This window comes from Oncorhynchus mykiss, unplaced genomic scaffold (assembly GCF_057628025.1).
Source record: "Oncorhynchus mykiss isolate SJ-2025 unplaced genomic scaffold, ASM5762802v1 scaffold96, whole genome shotgun sequence".
Taxonomy (NCBI): Eukaryota; Metazoa; Chordata; class Actinopteri; order Salmoniformes; family Salmonidae; genus Oncorhynchus; species Oncorhynchus mykiss.
The window spans coordinates 1,400,001-1,427,500 of NW_028322095.1; the positions used below are offsets into that span (position 1 = coordinate 1,400,001).

Consider the following 27,500-nt stretch of genomic DNA (forward strand, 5'->3'; position numbering starts at 1 on the left):
CCATGTGGTGGCCATGTGTTGACGATGTGGTGGCCATGTGTTGACCATGTGGTGGCCATGTGTTGACCATGTGGTGGCCATGTGTTGACCATGTGGTGGCCATGTGTTGGCCGTTCGGTGGCCGTGTGTTGGCCGTGTGTTGGCCGTGTGGTAGCCGTGTGGTGGCCGTGTGGTGGCCGTGTGGTGGCCGTGTGTTGGCCGTGTGGTAGCCGTGTGGGTGGCCGTGTGGTGGCCGTGTGGTGGCCGTGTGGTAGCCATATTCTTGAAAGGATCAGCACACATGAAGTGGCTAGAGACACAACATCAGAGACAGTGGTGTGTCAGTGTGTCTCTGTCTCTGGGTGAGAAATGTAATGCCGGTGATAATTCAATCCATGTCATTATAGACCATGATGATTGTGTGTGTGTGTGTGTGTGTGTGTGTGTGTGTGTGTGTGTGTGTCTATCTGGGTGTGAGAAGGACACAGTAAAAATACCAGCGGTCATTACAGCCACATCATGACAGACACTAACATGCAGCTCGTACATCAGTTGACAGCCATCTCTACATTGCTGTGTCCCTGACTGTCTTAACAACCTCCTAACCCTTCTAACCTCAACCCTTTCCTTAACCAGCATCATTCCTGCTCATCTCTTAATTGACTTTGTCTGTGGAGAGAATGGGAACTGTAAACTGGCCACTCACACATACACACACACACATACCGAGACACCAGATACCAAAACGACATGCTTCTCTGATTAGGACTCTCCCAGAGGTGTTTCTTTCGATCGCCCGCACCGTTCTGGCACGCCAAGACATTACGGTAATGAGATACGGAACCAGCAGAAAGGATTACTGTCGCTTTAAATGAAGCTGAAGTGATTGTGGTCTGCCTTGAGAAAGTTGAGCTGTAGTTGGGATTAGAGCGGGGGGGGGCGGGGCAGTGGAGGATGGAATGTATACAGAACACAAAACAGAGATTTCAAGATATTTTTGAGACGTTTCAAGATGTTTCAAGATGTTTCATGATGTTTTCAAGATGTTTTAATATGTTTCAAGATGTTTCAAGATGTTTCAAGATGTTTTCAAGATGTTTTCACAATGTTTCAAGATGTTTCAAGATGTTTTCAAGATGTTTTCAAGATGTTTTCAAGATGTTTCAAGATGTTTCAAGATGTTTTCAAGATGTTTTAATATGTTTCAAGATGTTTCAAGATGTTTCAAGATGTTTTCAAGATGTTTTAATATGTTTCAAGATGTTTCAAGATGTTTCAAGATGTTTCAAGATGTTTCAAGATGTTTTCAAGATGTTTTAATATGTTTCAAGATGTTTCAAGATGTTTTCAAGATGTTTCAAGATGTTTCAAGATGTTTCAAGATGTTTCAAGATGTTTCAAGATGTTTTCAAGATGTTTCAAGATGTTTCAAGATGTTTTCAAGATGTTTCAAGATGTTTTCAAGATGTTTCAAGATGTTTCAAGATGTTTCAAGATGTTTCAAGATGTTTCAAGATGTTTTCAAGATGTTTTCAAGATGTTTCAAGATGTTTCAAGATGTTTTCAAGATGTTTTCACAATGTTTCAAGATGTTTTCACGATGTTTCAAGATGTTTTCACGATGTTTCAAGATGTTTTCAAGATGTTTCAAGATGTTTTCAAGATGTTTTCAAGATGTTTCAAGATGTTTTCATGATGTTTTCAAGCTGTTTCAAGATGTTTTCAAGATGTTTTCAAGATGTTTCAAGATGTTTTCAAGATGTTTTCAAGATGTTTTCAAGATGTTTTCAAGATGTTTTCAAGATGTTTCAAGATGTTTTCAAGATGTTTTCAAGATGTTTCAAGATGTTTTCATGATGTTTTCAAGATGTTTTCAAGATGTTTTCAAGATGTTTCAAGATGTTTCAAGACGTTTCAAGATGTTTTCGAGACATTCACCGCATGCCACATTGTTCTCTTCTCTTCTTTGTGTGTGTGTGTGTGTGTGTAGCCATCTGTGTATGTGTGTCCGCCCTAACCCTCTAACCTCCCATTGTCCCCGACTTCCAGTAATAAGTCAGTTCAGTGGCTGAACCTTCATGAACACAAATATGCTGTTTGATTTGGGGCAGATACAGCTGGTTCCCTCCCTGAGGTTCCTAGTCAAAAACACTCAAATAGCACTCTGAGGAGGAGGAGTGATGAAGAGGAGGAGGAGGAGGAGAGAAAAGTAAATAAACGAAGGGAAGGGGGGAGGATTGTGGTGTGGTTTTAGAAAGGAATGGACAGAAATAATCTCTCTTTAAAAAAGAGGGATGTGGTTGAGAGGACTGAAAAAAGATGATTGTGTGTATGTGTGTGTGAGATCGTCCCCCAACAGTGGTGGGATGGAAACATTGTCACCATCTATAAGAACAAGGGTGACAAGTCCGTCTGCGATAACAGCCGGGGGGGGATATCCCTTCTGACTGTTAACGACAAGGTCCTGACCAAGGTGATGCTACACAGGCTGGTGGACAACATCACAGAGGAACTGCTGCCAGAGTCACAATGCGGCTTCAGAAAGAACAGGACTACAGTCAACATGATGTTCACGACACGGCAACGCCAGTGCTGTGAACAACATCAGGACCTCTCCAAGGCCTTTGACGACCTCCCCTCATAGCCTGGTTCCTCTCTAGGTTTCTTCCTAGGTTTTGGCCTTTCTAGGGAGTTTTTCCTAGCCACCGTGCTTCTACACCTGCATTGCTTGCTGTTTGGGGGTTTTAGGCTGGGTTTCTGTACAGCACTTTGAGATATCAGCTGATGTAAGAAGGGCTTTATAAATGAATTTGATTTGATTTGACCTCTCCAAGGCCTTCGACGACCTCTCCAAGGCCTTCGACGACCTCTCCAAGGCCTTTGACGACCTCCCCAAGGCCTTCGATGACCTCTCCAAGGCCTTCGACGACCTCTCCAAGGCCTTCGACGACCTCCCCAAGGCCTTCGACGACCTCCCCAAGGCCTTCGACGATCTCCCCAAGGCCTTCGATGACCTCTCCAAGGCCTTCGACGACCTCCCCAAGGCCTTCGACGACCTCTCCAAGGCATTCGACGACCTCCCCAAGGCCTTCGACGACCTCTCCAAGGCCTTCAACAACCTTTCTAAGGTCTTTGACACTGTGAGCAGGGAACTACTATGAGACATTCTACTCAAATGTGGCTGTCCAGACAAATGTGTCAATGTCCTTTGCCAGTTCCATGATGGGATGATGGCTCAGGTGGCCAAAGGAGGGCAGGAGTCAGTGCCCGTTGGAGTAAGCATCGGTGTGAGGCAGGGGTGTGTGCTGGCACCTGTCCTCTTTAACGTCTTACTCCTGTGTGTCACCCAGCTTCTCCACAAGGAGCTTGAGGACTGCAGTGGGGTTGTGGTGGACCTATTAAACATCAGGAGGCTCCAAGCAACCACCAAGGTTTTGACGGAGCGGGTTCTTGAGCTGCAGTATGCTGATGACTGTGCTCGTGTGGCCCACACTCCGGAAGACCTTCAGTCCGTCCTTGTAGGGGCTGTGAGGGTCTATAGCAGGAGGGGACTGTCTAACAACACCACCAAGACAGAGGTGGTTTGCCAATAGAGACCCATCCCTCCACCCACCATGCCTGTCTTCACCATTGAACACAAATCACTGGCAAACCGGCGGTCTGTAGGGGGTCCAGATACATCTTGGCCGGCGGTCTGTAGGGGGTCCAGATACATCTTGGTCGGCGGTCTGTAGGGGGTCCAGATACATCTTGGCCGGCGGTCTGTAGGGGATCCAGATACATCTTGGTCGGCGGTCTGTAGGGGGTCCAGATACATCTTGGCCGGCGGTCTGTAGGGGGTCCAGATACATCTTGGCCGGCGGTCTGTAGGAGGGTCCAGATACATCTTGGCCGGCGGTCTGTAGGGGGTCCAGATACATCTTGGCAGGCGGTCTGCTGGGAGGCAGATGAAGCGCTACAAGGACCAGCTGAAAACGTGGCTGAAGAAGTTCAACATCAAATCCACAGACCTGGAGGACACTGCTGCTGACCGTTCCACCTGGTGGCAGCTCTGTACATACCACCAGGCCTGCTCCATCAACACAGAGACATACCACCAGGCCTGCTCCATCAACACAGAGAAATACCACCAGGCCTGCCCCATCAACACAGACTGATACAAACCACCAGGCCTGCCCCCATCAACACAGACTGATACATACCACCAGGCCTGCCCCCATCAACACAGACTGATACATACCACCAGGCCTGCCCCCATCAACACAGACTGATACATACCACCAGGCCTGCCCCCCATCAACACAGACTGATACATACCACCAGGCCTGCCTCCATCAACACAGACTGATACAAACCATCAGGCCTGCTCCATCAACACAGAGACATACCACCAGGCCTTCCCCATCAACACAGAGACATACCACCAGGCCTGCCCCCATCAACACAGACTGATACATACCACCAGGCCTGCCCCCATCAACACAGACTGATACATACCACCAGGCCTGCCCCCATCAACACAGACTGATACATACCACCAGGCCTTCCCCATCAACACAGAGACTTACCACCAGGCCTTCCCCATCAACACAGACGGATACATACCACCAGGCCTGCCCCCATCAACACAGACTGATACATACCACCAGGCCTGCCCCCACCAACACAGAGACATACCACCAGGCCTGCCCCCATCAACACAGACTGATACATACCACCAGGCCTGCCCCCATCAACACAGACTGATACATACCACCAGGCCTTCCCCATCAACACAGAGACTTACCACCAGGCCTTCCCCATCAACACAGACTGATACATACCACCAGGCCTGCCTCCACCAACACAGAGACATACCACCAGGCCTGCCCCCATCAACACAGACTGATACATACCACCAGGCTTGCCCCCATCAACACAGACTGATACATACCACCAGGCCTGCCCCCACCAACACAGAGACATACCACCAGGCCTGCCCCCATCAACACAGACTGATACATACCACCAGGCCTGCCCCCATCAACACAGACTGATACATACCACCAGGCCTTCCCCATCAACACAGAGACTTACCACCAGGCCTTCCCCATCAACACAGACGGATACATACCACCAGTCCTGCCCCCATCAACACAGACTGATACATACCACCAGGCCTGCCCCCACCAACAAAGAGACATACCACCAGGCCTGCCCCCATCAACACAGACTGATACATACCACCAGACCTGCCCCCATCAACACAGACTGATACATACCACCAGGCCTTCCCCATCAACACAGAGACTTACCACCAGGCCTTCCCCATCAACACAGACTGATACATACCACCAGGCCTGCCCCCCATCAACACAGACTGATACATACCACCAGGCCTGCCCCCCATCAACACAGACTGATACATACCACCAGGCCTGCCCCCATCAACACAGACTGATACATACCACCAGGCCTGCCCCCACCAACACAGAGACATACCACCAGGCCTGCCCCCATCAACACAGACTGATACATACCACCAGGCCTGCCCCCATCAACACAGACTGATACATACCACCAGGCCTTCCCCATCAACACAGAGACTTACCACCAGGCCTTCCCCATCAACACAGACTGATACATACCAGCAGGCCTGCCCCCATCAACACAGACTGATACATACCACCAGGCCTTCCCCATCAACACAGAGACTTACCACCAGGCCTTCCCCATCAACACAGACGGATACATACCACCAGGCCTGCCCCCATCAACACAGACTGATACATACCACCAGGCCTTCCCCATCAACACAGAGACTTACCACCAGGCCTTCCCCATCAACACAGACGGATACATACCACCAGGCCTGCCTAAAGTTTGTGTATCTCAGATTGGACTCAGTCATCAAAGTGTTCACCTTTAACTCAGAAGTGGACGTCATCATCGGATACGATGTCCTACCGTAACGTAACGGGTGTGAGATGAAGACAGAGTGAGAGAGGGTGAACACCAGAGGTACACAGTGTGGTGGAAGGGCCGGTCGGGAAGGAGGGAGGTCTTCTGTTAGGGGCTCCAGTGAACACAGAGGGGAAAGCTTGATTTCTCCTGTGTATTATATTACATTATATTACATAGTGTACAACATTCCCACTTCATTTCCCCTGTAGTTACTAAGCCTGTATGACGGTCTGACGTGTCTGGCATCGCCACGCCTCCAGGCTCTGACCCCTTCACACACACACACACACACACGCACGCACGCACGCACACAAACACACACACACACACACACACACACACACACACACACACACACACACACACACCAGATAAGACAGACAGACAGACAGACAGAACCAACCGACAGAACCAACAGACAGGACCAACAGACAGAACCAACAGACAGGACCAACAGACAGAACCAACAGACAGAACCAACAGACAGGACCAACAGACAGAACCAACAGACAGGACCAACAGACAGAACCAACAGACAGAGAGAAAAGCCACTGGTCTGACTCACCTATCATCATAGAGACTAGACTGTGTGTGTGTGAGTCAGTGTGGAGAAATGTATTGGGGGGTTCTGCTTCTCTAAGCCATTGCGACCACACGGGTGACCTTACTGACTTCGTGACACTCTGGCTTCCAGTCCTGTCCAGTGTTTACAATGTCCCGCCACGTCATAGTTCCCTATCAGCGTGTCCACGTCATAGTTCCCTATCAGCGTGTCCACATCATAGTTCCCTATCAGCGTGTCCACGTCATAGTTCCCTATCAGCGTGTCCACGTCACTGACGAGGTGGTATGTGTTTATCGTTAGTACGTGTCCACGTCACTGACGAGGTGGTATGTGTTTATCGTTAGTACGTCTGGTGCTCAGGGGTTGAATGAACACCATGGTCATACATTCCACCTGATTGGTTCATTGCACAGCTCTTCCCTGGTCTCTCTTTAAAAATGCATCGCGATTATACCAACTAGATTAGCTGAAGGTCATATGAAGGTATACATCACATATGGCTGTGTTTTCATTCCATACTGGCTGGTAACTATTCCTTGTGTGTGTGTGTGTGTGTGTGTGTGTGTGTGTGTGTGTTCTCTCGCTGTATGTGTATGTATGTTTCCTTCCATACAGGCCTCTACCTCTCCCTAATCCAGTGTGTGTGTGTGTGTGTTCCATAGGACTCCCTGCGCCAGAAGGAGGAGCGAATAGAGGAGCTGGAGGAGGCTCTGAGAGAGAGTGTCCAGATCACAGCAGAGAGAGAGATGGTTCTGGCTCAGGAGGAAGCTGCTCGCACACACACTGAGAAACAGGTGAGTGGTGCAGTCACACACACACACACACACACACACACACACAGAGAGAACACACACACACACACAGAGAACACACACAGACACACACACCACCATGAACAACATAAGCACAGACACATGATAACATACATGGATTTAGTACTGTAGATATGTGGTAGTGGAGTAGGGGCCTGAGGGCACACACTTAGTGTGTTGTGGAATCTGTTGTGAATGTATTGTAATGTTTAAAAATATATATAATTGCTGGACCCCAGGAAGAGTAGCTGCTGTCTTGACAGGAACTAATGGGGATCCATAATAAACCCGAGGAAGAGTAGCTGCTGCTTTGAAAGGAACTATTGGGGATCCATAATAAACCAGAGGAAGAGTAGCTGCTGCTTTGACAGGAACTAATGGGGATCCATAATAAACCCCAGGAAGAGTAGCTGCTGCCTTGGCAGGAACTAATGAGGATCCATAATAAACCCCAGGAAGAGTAGCTGCTGCCTTGGCAGGAACTAATGAGGATCCATAATAAACCCCAGGAAGAGTAGCTGCTGCCTTGGCAGGAACTAATGAGGCTCCATAATAAACCCCAGGAAGAGTAGCTGCTGCCTTGGCAGGAACTAATGAGGATCCATAATAAACCCCAGGAAGAGTAGCTGCTGCCTTGGCAGGCACTAATGAGGATCCATAATAAACCCCAGGAAGAGTAGCTGCTGCCTTGGCAGGAACTAATGAGGATCCATAATAAACCCCAGGAAGAGTAGCTGCTGTCTTGGCAGGAACTAATGGGGATCCGTAATAAACCCCAGGAAGAGTAGCTGCTGCCTTGGCAGGAACTAATGAGGATCCATAATAAACCTCAGGAAGAGTAGCTGCTGTCTTGGCAGGAACTAATGAGGATCCATAATAAACCCCAGGAAGAGTAGCTGCTGCCTTGACAGTAACTAATGGAGATCCGTAATAAACCCCAGGAAGAGTAGCTGCTGCCTTGACAGGAACTAATGAGGATCCATAATAAACCCCAGGAAGAGTAGCTGCTGCCTTGGCAGGAACTAATGAGGATCCGTAATAAACCCCAGGAAGAGTAGCTGCTGTCTTGACAGGAACTAATGGAAATCCATAATAAACCCCAGGAAGAGTAGCTGCTGCCTTGACAGGAACTAATGGAGATCCATAATAAACCCCAGGAAGAGTAGCTGCTGCTTTGACAGGAACTAATGGGGATCCATAATAAACCCGAGGAAGAATAGCTGCTGCTTTGACAGGAACTAATGGGGATCCATAATAAACCCCAGGAAGAGTAGCTGCTGCCTTGGCAGGCACTAATGAGGATCCATAATAAACCCCAGGAAGAGTAGCTGCTGCCTTGGCAGGAACTAATGAGGATCCATAATAAACCCCAGGAAGAGTATCTGCTGTCTTGGCAGGAACTAATGAGGATCCATAATAAACCCCAGGAAGAGTAGCTGCTGCCTTGACAGGAACTAATGAGGATCCGTAATAAACCCCAGGAAGAGTAGCTGCTGCCTTGGCAGGAACTAATGAGGATCCATAATAAACCTCAGGAAGAGTAGCTGCTGTCTTGGCAGGAACTAATGAGGATCCATAATAAACCCCAGGAAGAGTAGCTGCTGCCTTGACAGTAACTAATGGAGATCCGTAATAAACCCCAGGAAGAGTAGCTGCTGCCTTGGCAGGAACTAATGAGGATCCATAATAAACCCCAGGAAGAGTAGCTGCTGCCTTGGCAGGAACTAATGAGGATCCGTAATAAACCCCAGGAAGAGTAGCTGCTGTCTTGACAGGAACTAATGGAAATCCATAATAAACCCCAGGAAGAGTAGCTGCTGCCTTGACAGGAACTAATGGAGATCCATAATAAACCCCAGGAAGAGTAGCTGCTGCTTTGACAGGAACTAATGGGGATCCATAATAAACCCCAGGAAGAGTAGCTGCTGCTTTGACAGGAACTAATGGGGATCCATAATAAACCCGAGGAAGAGTAGCTGCTGCTTTGACAGGAACTAATGAGGATCCGTAATAAACCCCAGGAAGAGTAGCTGCTGCAGGAACTAATGAGGATCCTTAATAAACCCCAGGAAGAGTAGCTGCTGCAGGAACTAATGAGGATCCTTAATAAACCCCAGGAAAAGTAGCTGCTGTCTTGACAGGAACTAATGAGGATCCATAATAAATACAATACAAACACACTGAATGTAACAGAAGGAGCTTCACAATCATCTGTATGTCAGTGGTGGAATGTCAAGTCATCATGTTAAACCCTTTACTCAAGTTTAATTTTATTTTATTATTTTATCTAACCTTTATCTAACCTTTATCTAACCTTTGTCTAACCTTTATCTAACCTTTACCTAACCTTTATCTAACCTTTATCTAACCTTTATTTAACTAGACAAGTCAGTTAAGAACAAATTCTTAGTTACAATGACGGACCTAGGAACAGTGGGTTAACTGCCTTGTTCAGGGGCAGAACGACAGATTCGATCCAGCAACCTTTCGGTTACTGGCCCAACGCTCTAACCACCAGCCTACCTGCCGCCCCTCTAACCACTAGGCTACCTGCTGCCACTTCATCTCTACAAGTCCTCTCTGTTACACACAGAAGCCAGAACCCCTACCTCAGAGTCCTCCTCTGTGTCTCCCCCCATCCTTCCATCACTTCCGTGTCTCCTTGCCAAAAGTCCACAGTGTTTAAGTTAACTTGTACACACTAATGCACTGGGCTGGCATCTCTTGAGCCCACAGTTAATGGCCTGATTTAGACTCACATCAATGCCCCTCGGCGAAGGCCTCCCGTCAAAACCCTCCGTTATACACACTCCTGAAGTAGCAACTCAGAGAACGCCTCCCCTGTCTTATAGCAATGCATCGCCATGCATGCCAACCCCCTGAATACCATTGCCAACCCCCTGAATACCGTGCCAACCCCCTGAATACCGTGTCAATGGGGCCTGTTTACATGGTACGGGTGTGTGTGTGTGTGTGTGTGTGTGTGTGTGTGTCCAGTCTTCATTTGGCAAATAAATAACTCCATCTCTCTATGAAGAAACAGGTTCCTTTCACTTCAGTTTACATCAGCTGCTTGACTGGTCTGACACACACGCACACGCACACACACACGCACGCGCACACACACACACACAAACACACACGCACGCGCGCGCACACACACACATGTTGCTGTGTGTCTGTTTGTGTATGGTGAGGGATGGTCTGTCATTGTGATGTGTCAATAGGGATTAACATACCACAGCTGTGTCTTTATTAGGGCTTCACATTTTGGGGAATATTCAGAGGTGGAAACTTTCCGTGGGAATTAACGGAAATATATGCAAATTATTATTAATACCAATTAAATGTAGTTGTTTTTTGCATTGGATATATTTACCATATCATAAGTAGACATAAATCAAATGAATAAATCCTAAGAGCCTCAGATCCACAAAGTCCCTTCCACCAGGTGGCTGATGAGATATGTTGGCACGATTACCATACTGCATCTCCATCCCAAAGCCCTTGCTTGGAAGTGTACTTCACCAGACTGCCAAGAACCTTGCCCTCATCCAGGCCAAGGTGGCGAGACACGGTATTGATGACACCATAGGCCTTGTTGATCTCTGCACCAGACAGGATGCTCTTACCAGTATACTTGGGGTCCAACATGTACGCTGCAGTGTGTTTGGGCTTTCAGGCAGAAGTCTTCATGCTTTTTGATGTATTTCAGAACCGCAGTTTCCTCTGATTGGAGCAACAGTGAAGTGGGCAGGGCAGTATGGGTTTATTCTCTTACATCTGCAAGCAGAGTCTGAACATCAGACAGGATGACATTGTCTCCCTCAATCCGTCCAATGGCTACTGCTATAGGTTTCAGGAGTTTAACTGCTTACCACTTTCTCCCAAAATACATCATCCAGGAGGATCCTCTTGATGGGTCTGTCCATATCGGCAGACTGTGATATGGCCATTTCTTGGAGAGACTCCTTCCCCTCCAGGAGACTGTCAAACATGATGACAACACCACCCCAACCGGTGTTGCTGGGCAGCTTCAATGTGGTTCTCTTATTCTTTTCACTTTGCTTGGTGAGGTAGATTGCTGCTATAACTTGATGAGCCTTCACATACCTAACCATTTCCTTGCCTCTCTTGTAAAGTGTATCCATTGTTTTCAGTGCCATGATATCCTTTAGGAGCAGATTCAATGCATGAGTAGCACAGCCAATGGATGTGATGTGAAGGTAGGACTCCTCCGCTTTAGACCAAGCAGCCTTCATGTTTGCAGCATTGTCTGTCACCAGTGCAAATACCTTCTGTGGTCCAAGGTCATTGATGACTGCCTTCAGCGCATCTGCAATGTAGAGACCGGTGTGTCTGTTGTCCCTTGTGTCTGTGCTCTTGTAGAATACTGGTTGAGGGGTGGAGATGATGTAGTTAATTATTCCTTGCCCACGAACATTCGACCACCAATCAGAGATGATTGCAATACAGTCTGCTTTCTCTATGATTTGCTTGACCTTCACTTGAACTCTGTTGAACTCTGCATCCAGCAAATGAGTAGATAAAGCATGTCTGGTTGGAGGGGTGTATGCTGGGTGAAGAACATTCAGAAATCTCTTCCAATACACATCGTCCGTGAGCATCAGAGGTGAACCAGTTCCATACGCAGCTCGAGGAAGACGTTCATCACCATTTCTCTGACTACATTCCTCCATTGAGCCAAAAACCTTCTGATTCCAGGAGGACCATGAGCTGTTGCTATCGATAAGGTGTCTGATTCATCATTTTCACCTCGAATAGAAGTAGAGGGACTTTTGTCAGAGGTTGCTTGTTGTGAGGACTGAGGGAACTTTATGCACTTGGCCAGATGATTTTGCATCCTTGTTGCATTCTTCACATACAGTTGTAATTAGAAGTTTACATACACTTCAACCACACCACAAATTTCTTGTTAAAAAACTATAGTTTTGGGAAGTCGGTTAGGACATCTACTTTGTGAATGACAAGTAATTTTTCCAACAATTGTTTACAGACAGATTATTTCACTTATAATTCACTGTATCACAATTCCAGTGGGTCAGAAGTTCACATACACTAAGTTGACTGTGCCTTTTAATTAAGCAAAATTCCAGAAAATGTGGTCATGGCTTTGGAAGCTTCTGATAGGCTAATTTACATAATTTGAGTCAATTGGAGGTGTACCTGTGGATGTATTTCAAGGCCTACCTTCAAACTCAGTGCCTCTTTGCTTGACATCATGGCAAAATCAAAATAAATCAGCCAAGACCTCAGGGGAAAAACCTCCAAAACCACCATAAAAAAGCCAGACTACGGTTTGCAACTGCACATGGGGAGACAGATTGTACTTTTTGGAGAAATGTCCTCTGTGCTGATGAAACAAAAATAGAACTGTTTGGCCATAATGACCATTGTTATGTTTGGAGGAAAAAGGGGGAGGCTTGCAAGCCGAAGAACACCATCCCATTTGTGAAGCACGGGGGTGGCAGCATCATGTTGTGGGGGTGCTTTGCTGCAGGAGGGACTGGTGCACTTCCCAAAATAGATGGCATCATGAAGATAGAAAATGATGTGGATATATTGAAGCAACATCTCAAGACATCAGTCAGGAAGTTAATGCTTGGTCACAAATGGGTCTTCCAAATGGACAATGACCCCAAGTATACTTCCAAAGTTGTGGCAAAATGGAATAAGGACATCAAAGTCAAGGTATTGGAGTGGCCGTCACAAAGCCCTGACCTCAATCCTATAGAAAATGTGTGGGCAGAACTGAAATAGTGTGTGTGAATAAGGCCTACAAAACGGACTCAGTTACACCAGCTCTGTCAGGAGGAATGGGACAAATTTCACTCAACTTATTTTGGGAAGCTTGTGGAAGACTTCCCGAAATGTTTGACACAAGTTAAACAATTTAAAGGCAATGCTACCAAATACTAATTGAATGGATGTAAACTTCTGACCCACTGGGAATGTGATGAAAGAAATAAAAGCTGAAATAAATCATCCTCTCTACTATTGTTCTGACATTTCACATTCTTAAAATAAAGTGGTGATCCTAGCTGACCTAAGACAGGGAATTTGTACTAGGAATTATTGCTAGGATTAAATGTCAGGAATTGGTAAAAAGTGAGTTTAAATGTATTTGGCGAAGGTGTATGTAAACTTCCGGCTTCAACGTTATAATATTTGACAGTATTTGCAAATGTACACAGCTTTTCCTTCTAAATTAGGCAGTGAAATGTCTCCACTCATCAAATGCCCGTGGCATTTTCCTGTAAAGATTAGAAAAAAATGAATTAAAAAAATCACAAATACAATTCCATGTACAAATAAATAGTTAAGCAGTTAGATTAAACAACTATTTTGTAAGATAAATGTTTTAAAATGAAACATGTATGGAAACAGGTGAATTAACACTCCTCAGTCAGCAGGCTCAAGCAAGATTAAACCCACATGGTAGCAAAAACTAACAAGCAGAAATTGTTAACATGTTAGAAATTATTTAAACACACTTTGCAGTAGGCTACTATTTACTAGTTAACACATTTACTAGTTAACAAATTCCCCCAAATTCCCAGGCTTTACTTCCCATTGAAAATTCCCAGACTTCCCATTGAAAATTACCCAGACTTCTCATTGAAAATTTCCAGAAAAATTCAAGGAAATTTACCAGAAGGTTTCCGACCCTTTATACCTACTGGAGAGAGACCGTCAGACTGGAATAACCCTGCATGACTCATCTGAGGTGGGTAGACTGAAGGATGGGAAACAGGGACTCTCACTGCCCAGAATATGGACGCTGGACAGACGTTGAGGGGATCAATGAGGTCACTAGCTTTCTGTCCACTGTGGAGGTTTGGCCATGGATGTATTTCCTCCTTCTCCTCCCTGTCACTCTTAATCACAATACAACTCCCAGCTGTAGAGTCTGTCTCCTAATAGTTTATTTTAAAATAATTTCATTATAATAAAGAGCTTTTCATACATGAGACATTCCCCAATTAGTGAACCTGGGCTCTGGACCCAACCATACAATGCTGTCTCCTCCACATCCATTCCTCCCCACCCCAGTCACGGTCTGGTTCCCTCTCGTTCACCTGGGCTATGACCTGATGGGCCCTGGTCAAAAGTAGTGCACTATATAGGTGGTAGGGTTCTATTTGGGACACCGTCCAGGTCTGGTCCAGGCAAGGCACCACCAGGCTTTAGGCAGGATGGACCTTTACTTTCCCCTTGAGGTTCATTATATCTGGGCTCTAGTAGGGGCCCTCCGCTTCCAGGGACTTCCAGACTCATAGAGCTAGTGTTCGTGTGTTTGTGTTGTGTGTGTTTGTGTGGTGTGTGTGTTTGTGTGGTGTGTGTGTGTGTGTGTGTGTGTGTGTGTGTGTGTGTGTGTGTGTGTGTGTGTGTGTGTGTGTGTGTGTGTGTGTGTGTGTGTGTGTGTGTGTGTGTGTGTGTGTGTGTGTGTGTGTGTGTGTGTGTGTGTGTGTGTGTGTGTGAGAGTGAGAGGGGACTTCCAGGCTTATAGAGCCAGGCTGTGGGAGGGGAAGGCTGGGTACAGGGAGCAGACTGGATGGGGACTGGTAGTGCTCAGCCTCTTTCTCTAACACACAAACACATGCAGGAAGGCTAGGACATAGCTAGTTAGTTATGCCACCTGCTCTATATTCAGGTCCAATGATAACCGAGCCCCGGCCACAGGAACACCAGGGGAATAAACCCCACAGCCAGGACAGGAAAGAGAGACTAACAACTATTTAACTATTAAACCCAGAAGGAGCCAGCCAAGCTAGCTGAGCCAAAATGACATTTTTTGGGCATTTACCTGGAAATACACTTTTAAATCACTTTTAAATAGTTCTAAAAGTGATCCCTATAGGCCTGTTGTCCATACATACTCATAGTGAGCATTACCCAGGGTTCATTAAGGTCACGCCCCCTGCCAGACCTTCACACACTCATCCTGCTCTGTTTGTTTCTCTCTTCTTTTCCTCCTTCTCTCCATCCTCTCTCCATCCTCTCTCCATCCTCTCTCTGTCTCTGGTGTTCTTCATCCTCCTTCCTCTCTCCATCCTCTCTTCCTCCTTCTCTCCATCCTCTCTCCATCCTCTCTGTCTCTGGTGTTCCTCCATCCTCTCTTCCTCCTTCTCTCCATCCTCTCTCTGTCTATGGTGTTCCTCCTTCCTCTCTCCATCCTCTCTTCCTCCTTCTCTCCATCCTCTCTCCTTTCTCTCTCTGTCTCTGGTGTTCCTCCATCCTCTCTCCATCCTCTCTCTGTCTCTGGTGTTCCTCCATCCTCTCTCCATCCTCTCTTCCTCCTTCTCTCCTTCCTCTCTCCATCCTCTCTCCATCCTCTCTCTGTCTCTGGTGTTCCTCCATCCTCTCTCCATCCTCTCTCCATCCTCTCTCCATCCTCTCTTCCTCCTTCTCTCCATCCTCTCTCCATCCTCTCTCCATCCTCTCTCTGTCTCTGGTGTTCCTCCATCCTCTCTCCATCCTCTCTTCTTCCTTCTCTCCATCCTCTCTCCATCCTCTCTCCATCCTCTCTTCCTCCTTCTCTCCATCCTCTCTCCATCCTCTCTCCATCCTCTCTCCATCCTCTCTCTGTCTCTGGTGTTCCTCCATCCTCTCTCCATCCTCTCTTCTTCCTTCTCTCCATCCTCTCTCCATCCTCTCTCCATCCTCTCTTCCTCCTTCTCTCCATCCTCTCTCCATCCTCTCTCCATCCTCTCTCCATCCTCTCTTCCTCCTTCTCTCCATCCTCTCTTCCTCCTTCTCTCCATCCTCTCTCCATCCTCTCTCCATCCTCTCTTCCTCCTTCTCTCCATCCTCTCTCCATCCTCTCTCTGTCTCTGGTGTTCCTCCTGTTGTATATATACTTTATGTTTTCAGGTTTGAGAACAGAAACATTGACAACCATAACAACCATAACAATACAACATCCCCAGTCCTTTACCCCCCCCCCCTCCACACCCCCCACCAAGGCATCAGACAATAACAGAAACAAACCAACATATAATATCAAATAAAATAGGAGTCACAATAACAATGGAATCCTATTTGCAGCCTGTAGCCACTGACACGGGACATAAGTGGCTCTACTGAAGAAACAGTAGTGATTCTCCACGGCCAGTTGAAACAGCGTCTGGCCTACGACAGATCTCTTCTAAGTGTTACTGTAAAGACTGAGGCTCTTGGTGAAGTATTGGACATCCGTTAGAGTCATCCACTATTTATACAGCCCAGCAGAGCAGCGCAGCACGCCTCCGCTGAGCTGAAGAGACCCCTTTCCCCTCTATACGAGGAGGACAGAGACAGTCACTCCTTATTTTGGTACTTGTCCTCATGATGTGTGGAGCTGCCAAACCCACTCACCCTGCCCATGTAATGAGCCTAGGTAATTAAGGGAACATAGACTGCACAGATGTAGGAGAACACGCGCACACACACACACACACACACACACACACACACACACACACACACACACACACACACACACGCACACTATATATATATACACACACACACACACACACACACACTATATATACACACACACACACACACTCACACACACTATATACGCACACACACACACACACACACACACGCTCACACACACACACACTCTCACACACACACACACACACACACACACACACACACACACACACACTATATATACACACACACGCACACTATATAAATACACACACACACACACACACACACATGGACGCACACACACATGGACCAGGGGTATTTCCATCACACAGTCTCCTCTGTGCTGTGTGTTTGGTGACACGGATCACTCAGTGGGTTGTGGATTTACGGCCTGGCTGTGTGAAGAGGACTGGGTCGCTCGAGCGGGCCCAGTGAAACCGTTTGCCTAAGACCACATGAAAATATATACGTCCCCTCCCCTCCCTCCAGACATGACTCAGCAGTCCTATGACACAATTCATAATGCGCACTGTAGAAACAAGACCTAAGAAAGGCCAGGCTCTTTCTCTCTGCCTCTTTCCCTCTTTCTCCCTCGTTCTCTCGCTCCCTAATGTTGACCGGGATGAGGGGACGTCTCGCCCTCTCTCTCCTTCCCATCTCTTTCCAGCCCTGCCCTGTCCTGTCCCATGCTGTCCCCATCTCTTTCCAGCCCTGCCCTGTCCTGTCCCATGCTGTCCCCATCTCTTTCCAGCCCTGCCCTGTCCTGTCCCATGCTGTCCCCATCTCTTTCCAGCCCTGCCCTGTCCTGTCCCATGCTGTCCCCATCTCTTTCCAGCCCTGCCCTGTCCTGTCCCATGCTGTCCCCATCTCTTTCCAGCCCTGCCCTGTCCTGTCCCATGCTGTCCCCATCTCTTTCCAGCCCTGCCCTGTCCTGTCCCATGCTGTCCCCATCTCTTTCCAGCCCTGCCCTGTCCTGTCCCATGCTGTCCCCATCTCTTTCCAGCCCTGCCCTGTCCTGTCCCATGTTGTCCCCATCTCTTTCCAGCCCTGCCCTGTCCTGTCCCATGTTGTCCCCATCTCTCCTCACCCTTGGCTCTCATGGTTACCAACATTCCCAAGTCTCTCCTTAACTGCCTTCATTCAGCTCTCTCTGTCTCTCTGCTACTTCCAATAGACATTTCTTTCCTGATTTCTCTCAAAAAGCATCTGAGCTGCTCTGTTTCTGTTCTCTGTTCTGTTCTCTGTTCTGTTCTCTGTTCTGTTTCTGTCTTCTGTTCTCTGTTCTGTTTCTGTTCTCTGTTCTGTTTCTGTCTTCTGTTCTCTGTTCTGTTTCTGTTCTCTGTTCTGTTTCTGTCTTCTGTTCTCTGTTCTGTTCTGTTTCTGTCTTCTGTTCTCTGTTCTCTGTTCTGTTTCTGTCTTCTGTTCTCTGTTCTGTTCTGTTCTCTGTTCTGTTTCTGTCTTCTGTTCTCTGTTCTGTTTCTGTCTTCTGTTCTCTGTTCTGTTTCTGTCTTCTGTTCTCTGTTCTGTTTCTGTTCTCTGTTCTGTTTCTATCTTCTGTTCTCTGTTCTGTTTCTGTCTTCTGTTCTCTGTTCTGTTTCTGTCTTCTGTTCTCTGTTCTGTTCTGTTCTGTTTCTATCTTCTGTTTCTCTGTTCTGTTTCTGTCTTCTGTTCTCTGTTCTGTTTCTATCTTCTGTTCTCTGTTCTGTTTCTATCTTCTGTTCTCTGTTCTGTTTCTGTCTTCTGTTCTCTGTTCTGTTTCTATCTTCTGTTCTGTTTCTGTTCTCTGTTCTGTTCTCTGTTCTGTTTCTGTCTTCTGTTCTCTGTTCTGTTTCTGTCTTCTGTTCTGTTTCTATCTTCTGTTCTGTTTCTATCTTCTGTTCTGTTTCTGTCTTCTGTTCTGTTTCTATCTTCTGTTCTGTTTCTATCTTCTGTTCTGTTTCTGTCTTCTGTTCTGTTTCTGTCTTCTGTTCTGTTTCTATCTTCTGTTCTGTTTCTATCTTCTGTTCTGTTTCTGTCTTCTGTTCTGTTTCTGTCTTCTGTTCTGTTTCTATCTTCTGTTCTGTTTCTATCTTCTGTTCTGTTTCTATCTTCTGTTCTGTTTCTGTCTTCTGTTCTGTTTCTATCTTCTGTTCTGTTTCTATCTTCTGTTCTGTTTCTATCTTCTGTTCTGTTTCTATCTTCTGTTCTGTTTCTATCTTCTGTTCTGTTTCTGTCTTCTGTTCTCTGTTCTGTTTCTATCTTCTGTTCTGTTTCTATATTCTGTTCTGTTACTATCTTCTGTTCTCTGTTCTGTTTCTATCTTCTGTTCTCTGTTCTGTTTCTGTCTTCTGTTCTCTGTTCTGTTTCTATCTTCTGTTCTGTTTCTGTCTTCTGTTCTGTTTCTATCTTCTGTTCTGTTTCTGTCTTCTGTTCTGTTTCTGTCTTCTGTTCTGTTTCTATCTTCTGTTCTCTGTTCTGTTTCTATCTTCTGTTCTGTTTCTATATTCTGTTCTGTTTCTATCTTCTGTTCTCTGTTCTGTTTCTATCTTCCGTTCTCTGTTCTGTTTCTGTCTTCTGTTCTCTGTTCTGTTTCTATCTTCTGTTCTGTTTCTGTTCTCTGTTCTGTTCCTATCTTCTGTTCTGTTTCTATCTTCTGTTCTGTTTCTATCTTCTGTTCTCTGTTCTGTTTCTATCTTCTGTTCTGTTCTCTCCTGACTGCTTTGCTTCTGCATTTCCTATAATCTCTTCTCTCTGTCTTCTCTTCTCTCTGTCTTCTCTTCTCTCTGTCTTCTCTTCTCTCTGTCTTCTCTGCTACTCACTGCCTGTGCTGTGTAGAAGTACTTGCATGACTCCAACCACACCGGCATTAAGTGGTGCAAGGTATGAAACGCTTTCTCTTCTATCAACATTACATTTCTTCTGACTGCTTCTACTGCTGATGACTCTTTTTGACCTGCTTGTTAAACTGCTTTTATTTTGGTTCAAATGTTCCAAATGTCCCAGTCTACTCTGTGCCTTCTTTCCATTTCAATGTCTTCTGTGTGTCTTCATCTCTTGGGGGATTTTAATTAATTACGGTGTGATTTATGGTTTAGGTCTAAACTCATAACATCTCCTGGTCATGTCTGCCAAACATGTGTCCCATCTGCTCATGTTTCATATTTCCCTCAGAGGATGCATCTGCATCTTAGTTTGGGAGAAAATCACAAACAGTGTTTCCCCGGAGTACTCGGTCCTCTCAGAGACTCTTCCCTTTACAAAGCACCGTCCATCCGTCCGTGCTTAGGGAGGCTGTCCACTCTCTTCTCCCCAGAAGGATGATCCATTCTTAGGGAAGGTAATCCCAACTCTTCCCCTAAAATGATGCTCTGTTCTTGGGGAGACTCTACTCACTGTCCCCCTAAAAGGAAGACTTATGAAGAGTCATCAACACTGAAGAGACCACTGTAAAGTTTACCTAGTCTTTTTAACTTTGGCCTCTCTCTCTCTCTCTCTCTCACTCTCTCCCCCTCTCTCTCTCTCTCTCTCTCTCTCTCCACCTCTCCCCTCTCTCTCTCTCTCCTCTCTCTCTCTCTCTCTCTCTCTCTCTCTCTCTCTCTCTCTCTCTCTCTCTCTCTCTCTCTCTCTCTCTCTCTCTCTCTCTCTCTCTCTCTCTCTCTCTCTCTCTCTCTCTCTCTCTCTCTCTCTCTCTCTCTCTCTCTCTCTCTCTCTCTCTCTCAATTCAATTCAATTCAATTCAAGGGCTTTATTGGCATGGGAAACATGTGTTAACATTGCCAAAGCAAGTGAGGTAGACAACATACAAAGTGAATATATAAAGTGAAAAACAACAACAATTAACAGTAAACATTACACATACAGAGGTTTCAAAACAGTAAAGACATTACAAATGTCATATTATATATATATACAGTGTTTTAACAATGTACAAATGGTTAAAGGACACAAGATAAAATAAATAAGCATAAATATGGGTTGTATTTACAATGGTGTGTGTTCTTCACTGGTTGCCCTTTTCTCGTAGCAACAGGTCACAAATCTTGCTGCTGTGATGGCACACTGTGGAATTTCACCCAGTAGATATGGGAGTTTTTCAAAATTGGATTTGTTTTCGAAATCTTTGTGGATCTGTGTAATCTGAGGGAAATGTGTCTCTCTAATATGGTGATACATTGGGCAGGAGGTTAGGAAGTGCAGCTCAGTTTCCATTTTGTGGGCAGTGGGCACATAGCCTGTCTTCTCTTGAGAGCCATGTCTGCCTACGGCGGCCTTTCTCAATAGCAAGGCTATGCTCACTGAGTCTGTACATACATATCTCTCTTCCTCTCTCTCTCCCCTCTCTCTACCCCTCTCTCTCCCCCTCTCCTCTCTCTCTCTCTCTCTCTCTCTCCCCCTCTCTCCCCCTCTCTCTCTCTCCCCCTCTCCTCTCTCTCTCTCTCTCTCTCTCCCCCTCTCTCCCCCTCTTCCTCTCTCTCCCCTCTCTCTCTCTCTCTCTCCCCCTCTCCTCTCTCTCTCTCTCTCTCTCTCTCCCCCTCTCTCCCCCTCTCTCTCTCTCCCCCTCTCCTCTCTCTCTCTCTCTCTCTCTCTCTCTCTCCCCCTCTCTCCCCCTCTCTCTCTCTCTCTCTCTCTCTCTCTCTCTCCCTCTCTCTCTCCCCCCTGAGGTGTGGTTTAGCTCTATAAATATGCTAGCTGGTTCAGCCTTCTGAAAGAGAGACTTCTGATCTCCGGATCTTCGACTCCGTACCGACACATGCAAACGTGGAGATGAATAGTCATGTTTGAATCAGAAGGTGTTAGTGTGTGTGTGAGTATCTGTGTGTGTGTGTGTGTGTGTGTGTGTGTGTGTGTGTGTGTGTGTGTGTGTGTGTGTGTGTATGCACACGTGTGTGTGTTATGGAATGTGTGAAAGTTTGGACAGCCCATACAGATTTAGGATCTTAATTTGAGCCAGATTGCTACAACATGAAAAGAACCCTGCAGCAACAGGAAATGTGAATCATTGTGTGAATTATAACGAAGCACATTTCTGTAGGGGTTCATACATTATTCGTAAGGGAAAATCAAGACTGACATTTCTTTTCTTTTTTTTACCCCTTTTTTCTCACCAATTTCGTGGTGTCCAATTGTTAGTAGTTACTGTGTTGTCTCATAGCTACAACTCCCTTACGGACTCGGGAGAGGCGAAGGTCGAGAGCCATGCGTCCTCCGAAACACAACCCAACCAAGCCGCACTGCTTCTTGACACAGCGCGCGTCCAACCCGGAAGCCAGCCGCACCAATGTGTCGGAGGAAACACCGTGCACCCGGCGACCTGATCAGCGTGTAAACTCTCCCTAACCCAGACGACACGAGGCCAATTGTGCGTCGCCCCATGGACCACCCGGTCGCGGCCGGCTGCGACAGAGCCTGGGCTCGAACCCAGAGTCTCTGGTGGAAGTCTGACATTTCTAAGTGAAAATTACAAACTTCAGTGTCACGGCCGTCCTCCTCTTCATCCGAAGAGGAGAGACGAGATGGATCTGAGGACCAATACGCGGCGTGGTAAGTGTCCATGGCAAATCTTTAATCAAGAAAAACTGAACACTATACAAACGAGTAACAAAAACAATAAACCAAATACGACCGTGAAGCTACAAAATGAGACCTGTGCTGAAACAAGCCATCAACATAGACAATCACCCACAAACAAACAGTGCAACCCAGGCTACCTAAGTATGATTCTCAATCAGAGACAACTAATGACACCTGCCTCTGATTGAGAACCATACTAGGCCGAAAACATAGAAATGCCCCAAAACATAGAAAAACAAACATAGACTGCCCACCCAACTCACGCCCTGACCATACTAAATAAATACAAAACAACGGAAATAAAGGTCAGAACGTGACAGTACCCCCCCCAAAGGTGCGGACTCCGGCCGCAAAACCTTGACCTATAGGGGAGGGTCTGGGTGGGCGTCTGTCCGCGGTGGCGGCTCTGGCGCGGGACGCGGACCCCACCTCATCATTGTCTTAGTCCGCCTTATTGTCCGCCTCCGTGGCTTTCTCAGCATGACCACCCCTCTCAATGACCCCACTGGACAGAGGGGCAGCTCGGGACAGAGGGACAGCTGCTCGGGACAGAGAGACAGCTGCTCGGGACAGAGAGACAGCTGCTCGGGACAGAGAGACAGCTGCTCGGGACAGAGAGACAGCTGCTCGGGACAGAGAGACAGCTGCTCGGGACAGAGAGACAGCTGCTCGGGACAGAGAGACAGCTGCTCGGGACAGAGAGACAGCTGCTCTGGGCAGAGGGGCTCCGGCAGCGGCGCCGGACAGGCGGGAGGCTCCGGACAGGCGGGAGGCTCCGGCAGCGGCGCCGGACAGGCGGGAGGCTCCGGCAGAGGCGCCGGACAGGCGGGAGGCTCCGGCAGAGGCGCCGGACAGGCGGGAGGCGCCGGACAGGCGGGAGACTCCGGCAGCGGCGCCGGACAGGCGGGAGACTCCGGCAGCGGCGCCGGACAGGCGGGAGACTCCGGCAGCGGCGCCGGACAGGCGGGAGACTCCGGCAGCGGCGCCGGACAGGCGGGAGACTCCGGCAGCGGCGCCGGACAGGCGGGAGACTCCGGCAGCGGCGCCGGACAGACAGGACCACCTGCAGGGAGGAGACAGAGAGACAGCCTGGTGCGTGGGGCTGCCACAGGTACCACCAGGCTGGGGAGCCCTTCAGGAGGCTTGGGGTTAGGAGGAGGCACCTGAAGGACCGGGCTGTGGGGGAGCACTGGAGCTCTGGTGCGCAACCTTGGCACCACCTCCCCAGGCTGGATAACCACTCTAGCCCGGACCGTCCAGAGTGCAGGCACAGGTTGAACCGGGCTGTGGGTAAGCACGGGAGATCTAGTGCTTACTACACGCACCTCTCCCTTCGGCTCCATTCCCACATTCGCCCGGCACGAGCGGAGCGCAGGCAGAGGACGCACTGCACCCTCCCAGCGCCCCGGAGACACAGCACGCAGAGCCGGCGCAGGATACCCTGGACCAAAACTGCGTACCGGCGACCAGACCCGCTGAGCAGGCACCATACGCCCTGGCTCGATGCCCGCACTCGCATGACACTCTCGGGGGGCTGTCCTATAGCGCACCGGGCTATGGACACGTACTGGCGACACCGTGCGCTTAACCGCATAACACGGTGCCTGCCCAGTATCGCGCTGCTTATAATAAGCACGAGGGGTGAGCGCAGGTCTGCTACCTGGCTTAGCTCCACCCCTCGTGTGCCCCCCCCCAAAAAAAATTTGGGGCTGTCTCTCGTACCTGTCGCACTGCCGTGCTGCCTCCTCATATCGCCGCCGCTCAGCTTTCGCTGCCTCCAGCTCTGCTTTGGGGCGGCGATATTCCCCAGCCTGTGCCCAGGGTCCCTCTCCGTTCAGTATCTCCTCCCATGTCCAGGAGTCCTGTGATACCGGCCGCTGTTGTTGTTGCTGCTGCTGCTGCTGTCGTCGCTGTTTTCTACCACGCCGCTTGGTCCTTGGTTGGTGGGTGATTCTGTCACGGCCGTCCTCCTCTTCATCCGAAGAGGAGAGACGAGATGGATCTGAGGACCAATACGCGGCGTGGTAAGTGTCCATGGCAAATCTTTAATCAAGAAAAACTGAACACTATACAAACGAGTAACAAAAACAATAAACCAAATACGACCGTGAAGCTACAAAATGAGACCTGTGCTGAAACAAGCCATCAACATAGACAATCACCCACAAACAAACAGTGCAACCCAGGCTACCTAAGTATGATTCTCAATCAGAGACAACTAATGACACCTGCCTCTGATTGAGAACCATACTAGGCCGAAAACATAGAAATGCCCCAAAACATAGAAAAACAAACATAGACTGCCCACCCAACTCACGCCCTGACCATACTAAATAAATACAAAACAACGGAAATAAAGGTCAGAACGTGACATTCAGAGAAAAGTTGTCCTGCAACAGGATGATCAAATTAAGATCCTACATCTGTATGAATCCCATTATAACAGATCAGTAGTAATATGTATGAATCCCATTATAACAGATCAGTAGTAATATATATGAATCCCATTATAACAGATCAGTGGTAATATGTATGAATCCCATTATAACAGATCAGTGGTAATATATATGAATCCCATTATAACAGATCAGTAGTAATATATATGAATCCCATTATAACAGATCAGTAGTAATGTGTGTGAATCCCATTATAACAGATCAGTAGTAATATATATGAATCCCATTATAACAGATCAGTAGTAATATATATGAATCCCATTATAACAGATCAGTAGTAATATATATGAATCCCATTATAACAGATCAGTAGTAATGTGTGTGAATCCCATTATAACAGATCAGTAGTAATATATATGAATCCCATTATAACAGATCAGTAGTAATATATATGAATCCCATTATAACAGATCAGTAGTAATATATATGAATCCCATTATAACAGATCAGTAGTAATATATATGAATCCCATTATAACAGATCAGTAGTAATATATATGAATCCCATTATAACAGATCAGTAGTAATATATATGAATCCCATTATAACAGATCAGTAGTAATATATATGAATCCCATTATAACAGATCAGTAGTAATATATATGAATCCCATTATAACAGATCAGTGGTAATATATACGAATCCCATTATAACAGATCAGTGGTAATATATATGAATCCCATTATAACAGATCAGTAGTAATGTGTATGAATCCCATTATAACAGATCAGTAGTAATGTGTATGAATCCCATTATAACAGATCAGTAGTAATGTGCTCAACTGAGTGTTCATGCTTCATAAATAATAGACTTGTGGTTGACAGGTAATGTATAGGACACCACACAGCGTGTTGAAATGGTTTCACTTGGCACAGACATACAGGGCTCTTTTAAAGCTGAGCCTGTCAGGTTCATATCAACTAGTGGGGGGAAAACGGTCTAGGTAGTGGTTGGCCTAAGATCAGTTTACTCACATCAAATGCTAAACTTCAGTATTAGGGTGTAATGCAAAACTGACCTTGGTTCAGGAAGACCTCTGTACAATAAGCAGGGGAGGCTGCAGTTCTTATGAAATGCTGCAGGGGGCAGTGTGAGGGTGGAGGCGTTTGTGTGTTTGGCTGTAGAGAGAGAGTGTAATTCAGACGTTGTCAATACCTGTCTGTATGTTATGATTAAAGTGGAAAGAGCAAACGAAAACAAATGTTTGTGTTTCTGCCATTTGGAACTCCATGTTCTGCCATATGGAACACCATGTTCTGCCATATGGAACTCCATGTTCTGCCATATGGAACTCCATGTTCTGCCATATGGAACTCCATGTTCTGCCATATGGAACTCCATGTTCTGCCATATGGAACTCCATGTTCTGCCATATGGAACTCCATGTTCTGCCATATGGAACTCCATGTTCTGCCATTTGGAACTCCATGTTCTGCCATATGGAACACCATGTTCTGCCATTTGGAACTCCATGTTCTGCCATATGGAACTCCATGTTCTGCCATTTGGAACTCCATGTTCTGCCATTTGGAACACCATGTTCTGCCATATGGAACCCAATTTTCTGCCATTTAGAACACCATGTTCTGTCATTTGGAACTCCATGTTCTGCCATATGGAACCCCATTTTCTGCCATTTGGAACTCCTTGTTCTGTCATTTGGAACTCCATGTTCTGCCATTTGGAACTCCATGTTCTGCCATTTGGAACTCCATGTTCTGCCATATGGAACCCCATGTTCTGCCATATGGAACCCCATGTTCTGCCATATGGAACACCATGTTTTGCCATATGGAACTCCATGTTCTGCCATATGGAACCCCATGTTCTGCCATTTGGAACTCCATGTTCTGCCATATGGAACTCCATGTTCTGCCATTTGGAACTCCATGTTCTGTCATTTGGAACTCCATGTTCTGCCATATGGAACTCCATGTTCTGCCATATGGAACCCCATGTTCTGCCATATGGAACACCATGTTCTGCCATATGGAACTCCATGTCCTGTCATTTGGAACTCCATGTTCTGCCATATGGAACCCCATGTTCTGCCATTTGGAACTCCATGTTCTGCCATTTGGAACTCCATGTTCTGCCATATGGAACTCCATGTTCTGCCATATGGAACACCATGTTCTGCCATATGGAACTCCATGTTCTGCCATATGGAACTCCATGTTCTGTCATATGGAACACCATGTTCTGCTATATGGAACTCCATGTTCTGCCATATGGAACACCATGTTCTGCCATATGGAACTCCATGTTCTGCCATATGGAACACCATGTTCTGTCATATGGAACTCCATGTTCTGCCATATGGAACACCATGTTCTGTCATATGGAACACCATGTTCTGCCATATGGAACTCCATGTTCTGCCATTTGGAACTCCATGTTCTGTCATATGGAACTCCATGTTCTGCCATTTGGAACACCATGTTCTGCCATATGGAACTCCATGTTCTGTCATATGGAACACCATGTTCTGCCATATGGAACTCCATGTTCTGCCATATGGAACTCCATGTTCTGTCATATGGAACTCCATGTTCTGCCATTTGGAACACCATGTTCTGCCATATGGAACTCCATGTTCTGTCATATGGAACACCATGTTCTGCCATATGGAACTCCATGTTCTGCCATATGGAACTCCATGTTCTGCCATTTGGAACTCCATGTTCTGTCATTTGGAACGCCATGTTCTGCCATATGGAATCCCATGTTCTGCCATTTGGAACTC

General features: G+C 46.9%; 1 protein-coding gene across 2 annotated transcripts in view; it reads left to right on the forward strand.

The window, feature by feature from the left end:
* Positions 1 to 27,500, forward strand: part of LOC149970076 (ELKS/Rab6-interacting/CAST family member 1-like) — a 534,697-nt gene that overhangs the window by 260,589 nt on the left and 246,608 nt on the right. For both annotated transcript variants that reach the window (XM_090228733.1, XM_090228734.1), the window contains one exon: positions 7,150 to 7,281. In XM_090228733.1, the coding sequence (XP_090084859.1) occupies positions 7,150 to 7,281 (132 nt within the window). The remainder of the gene's footprint in view (positions 1 to 7,149; positions 7,282 to 27,500) is intronic.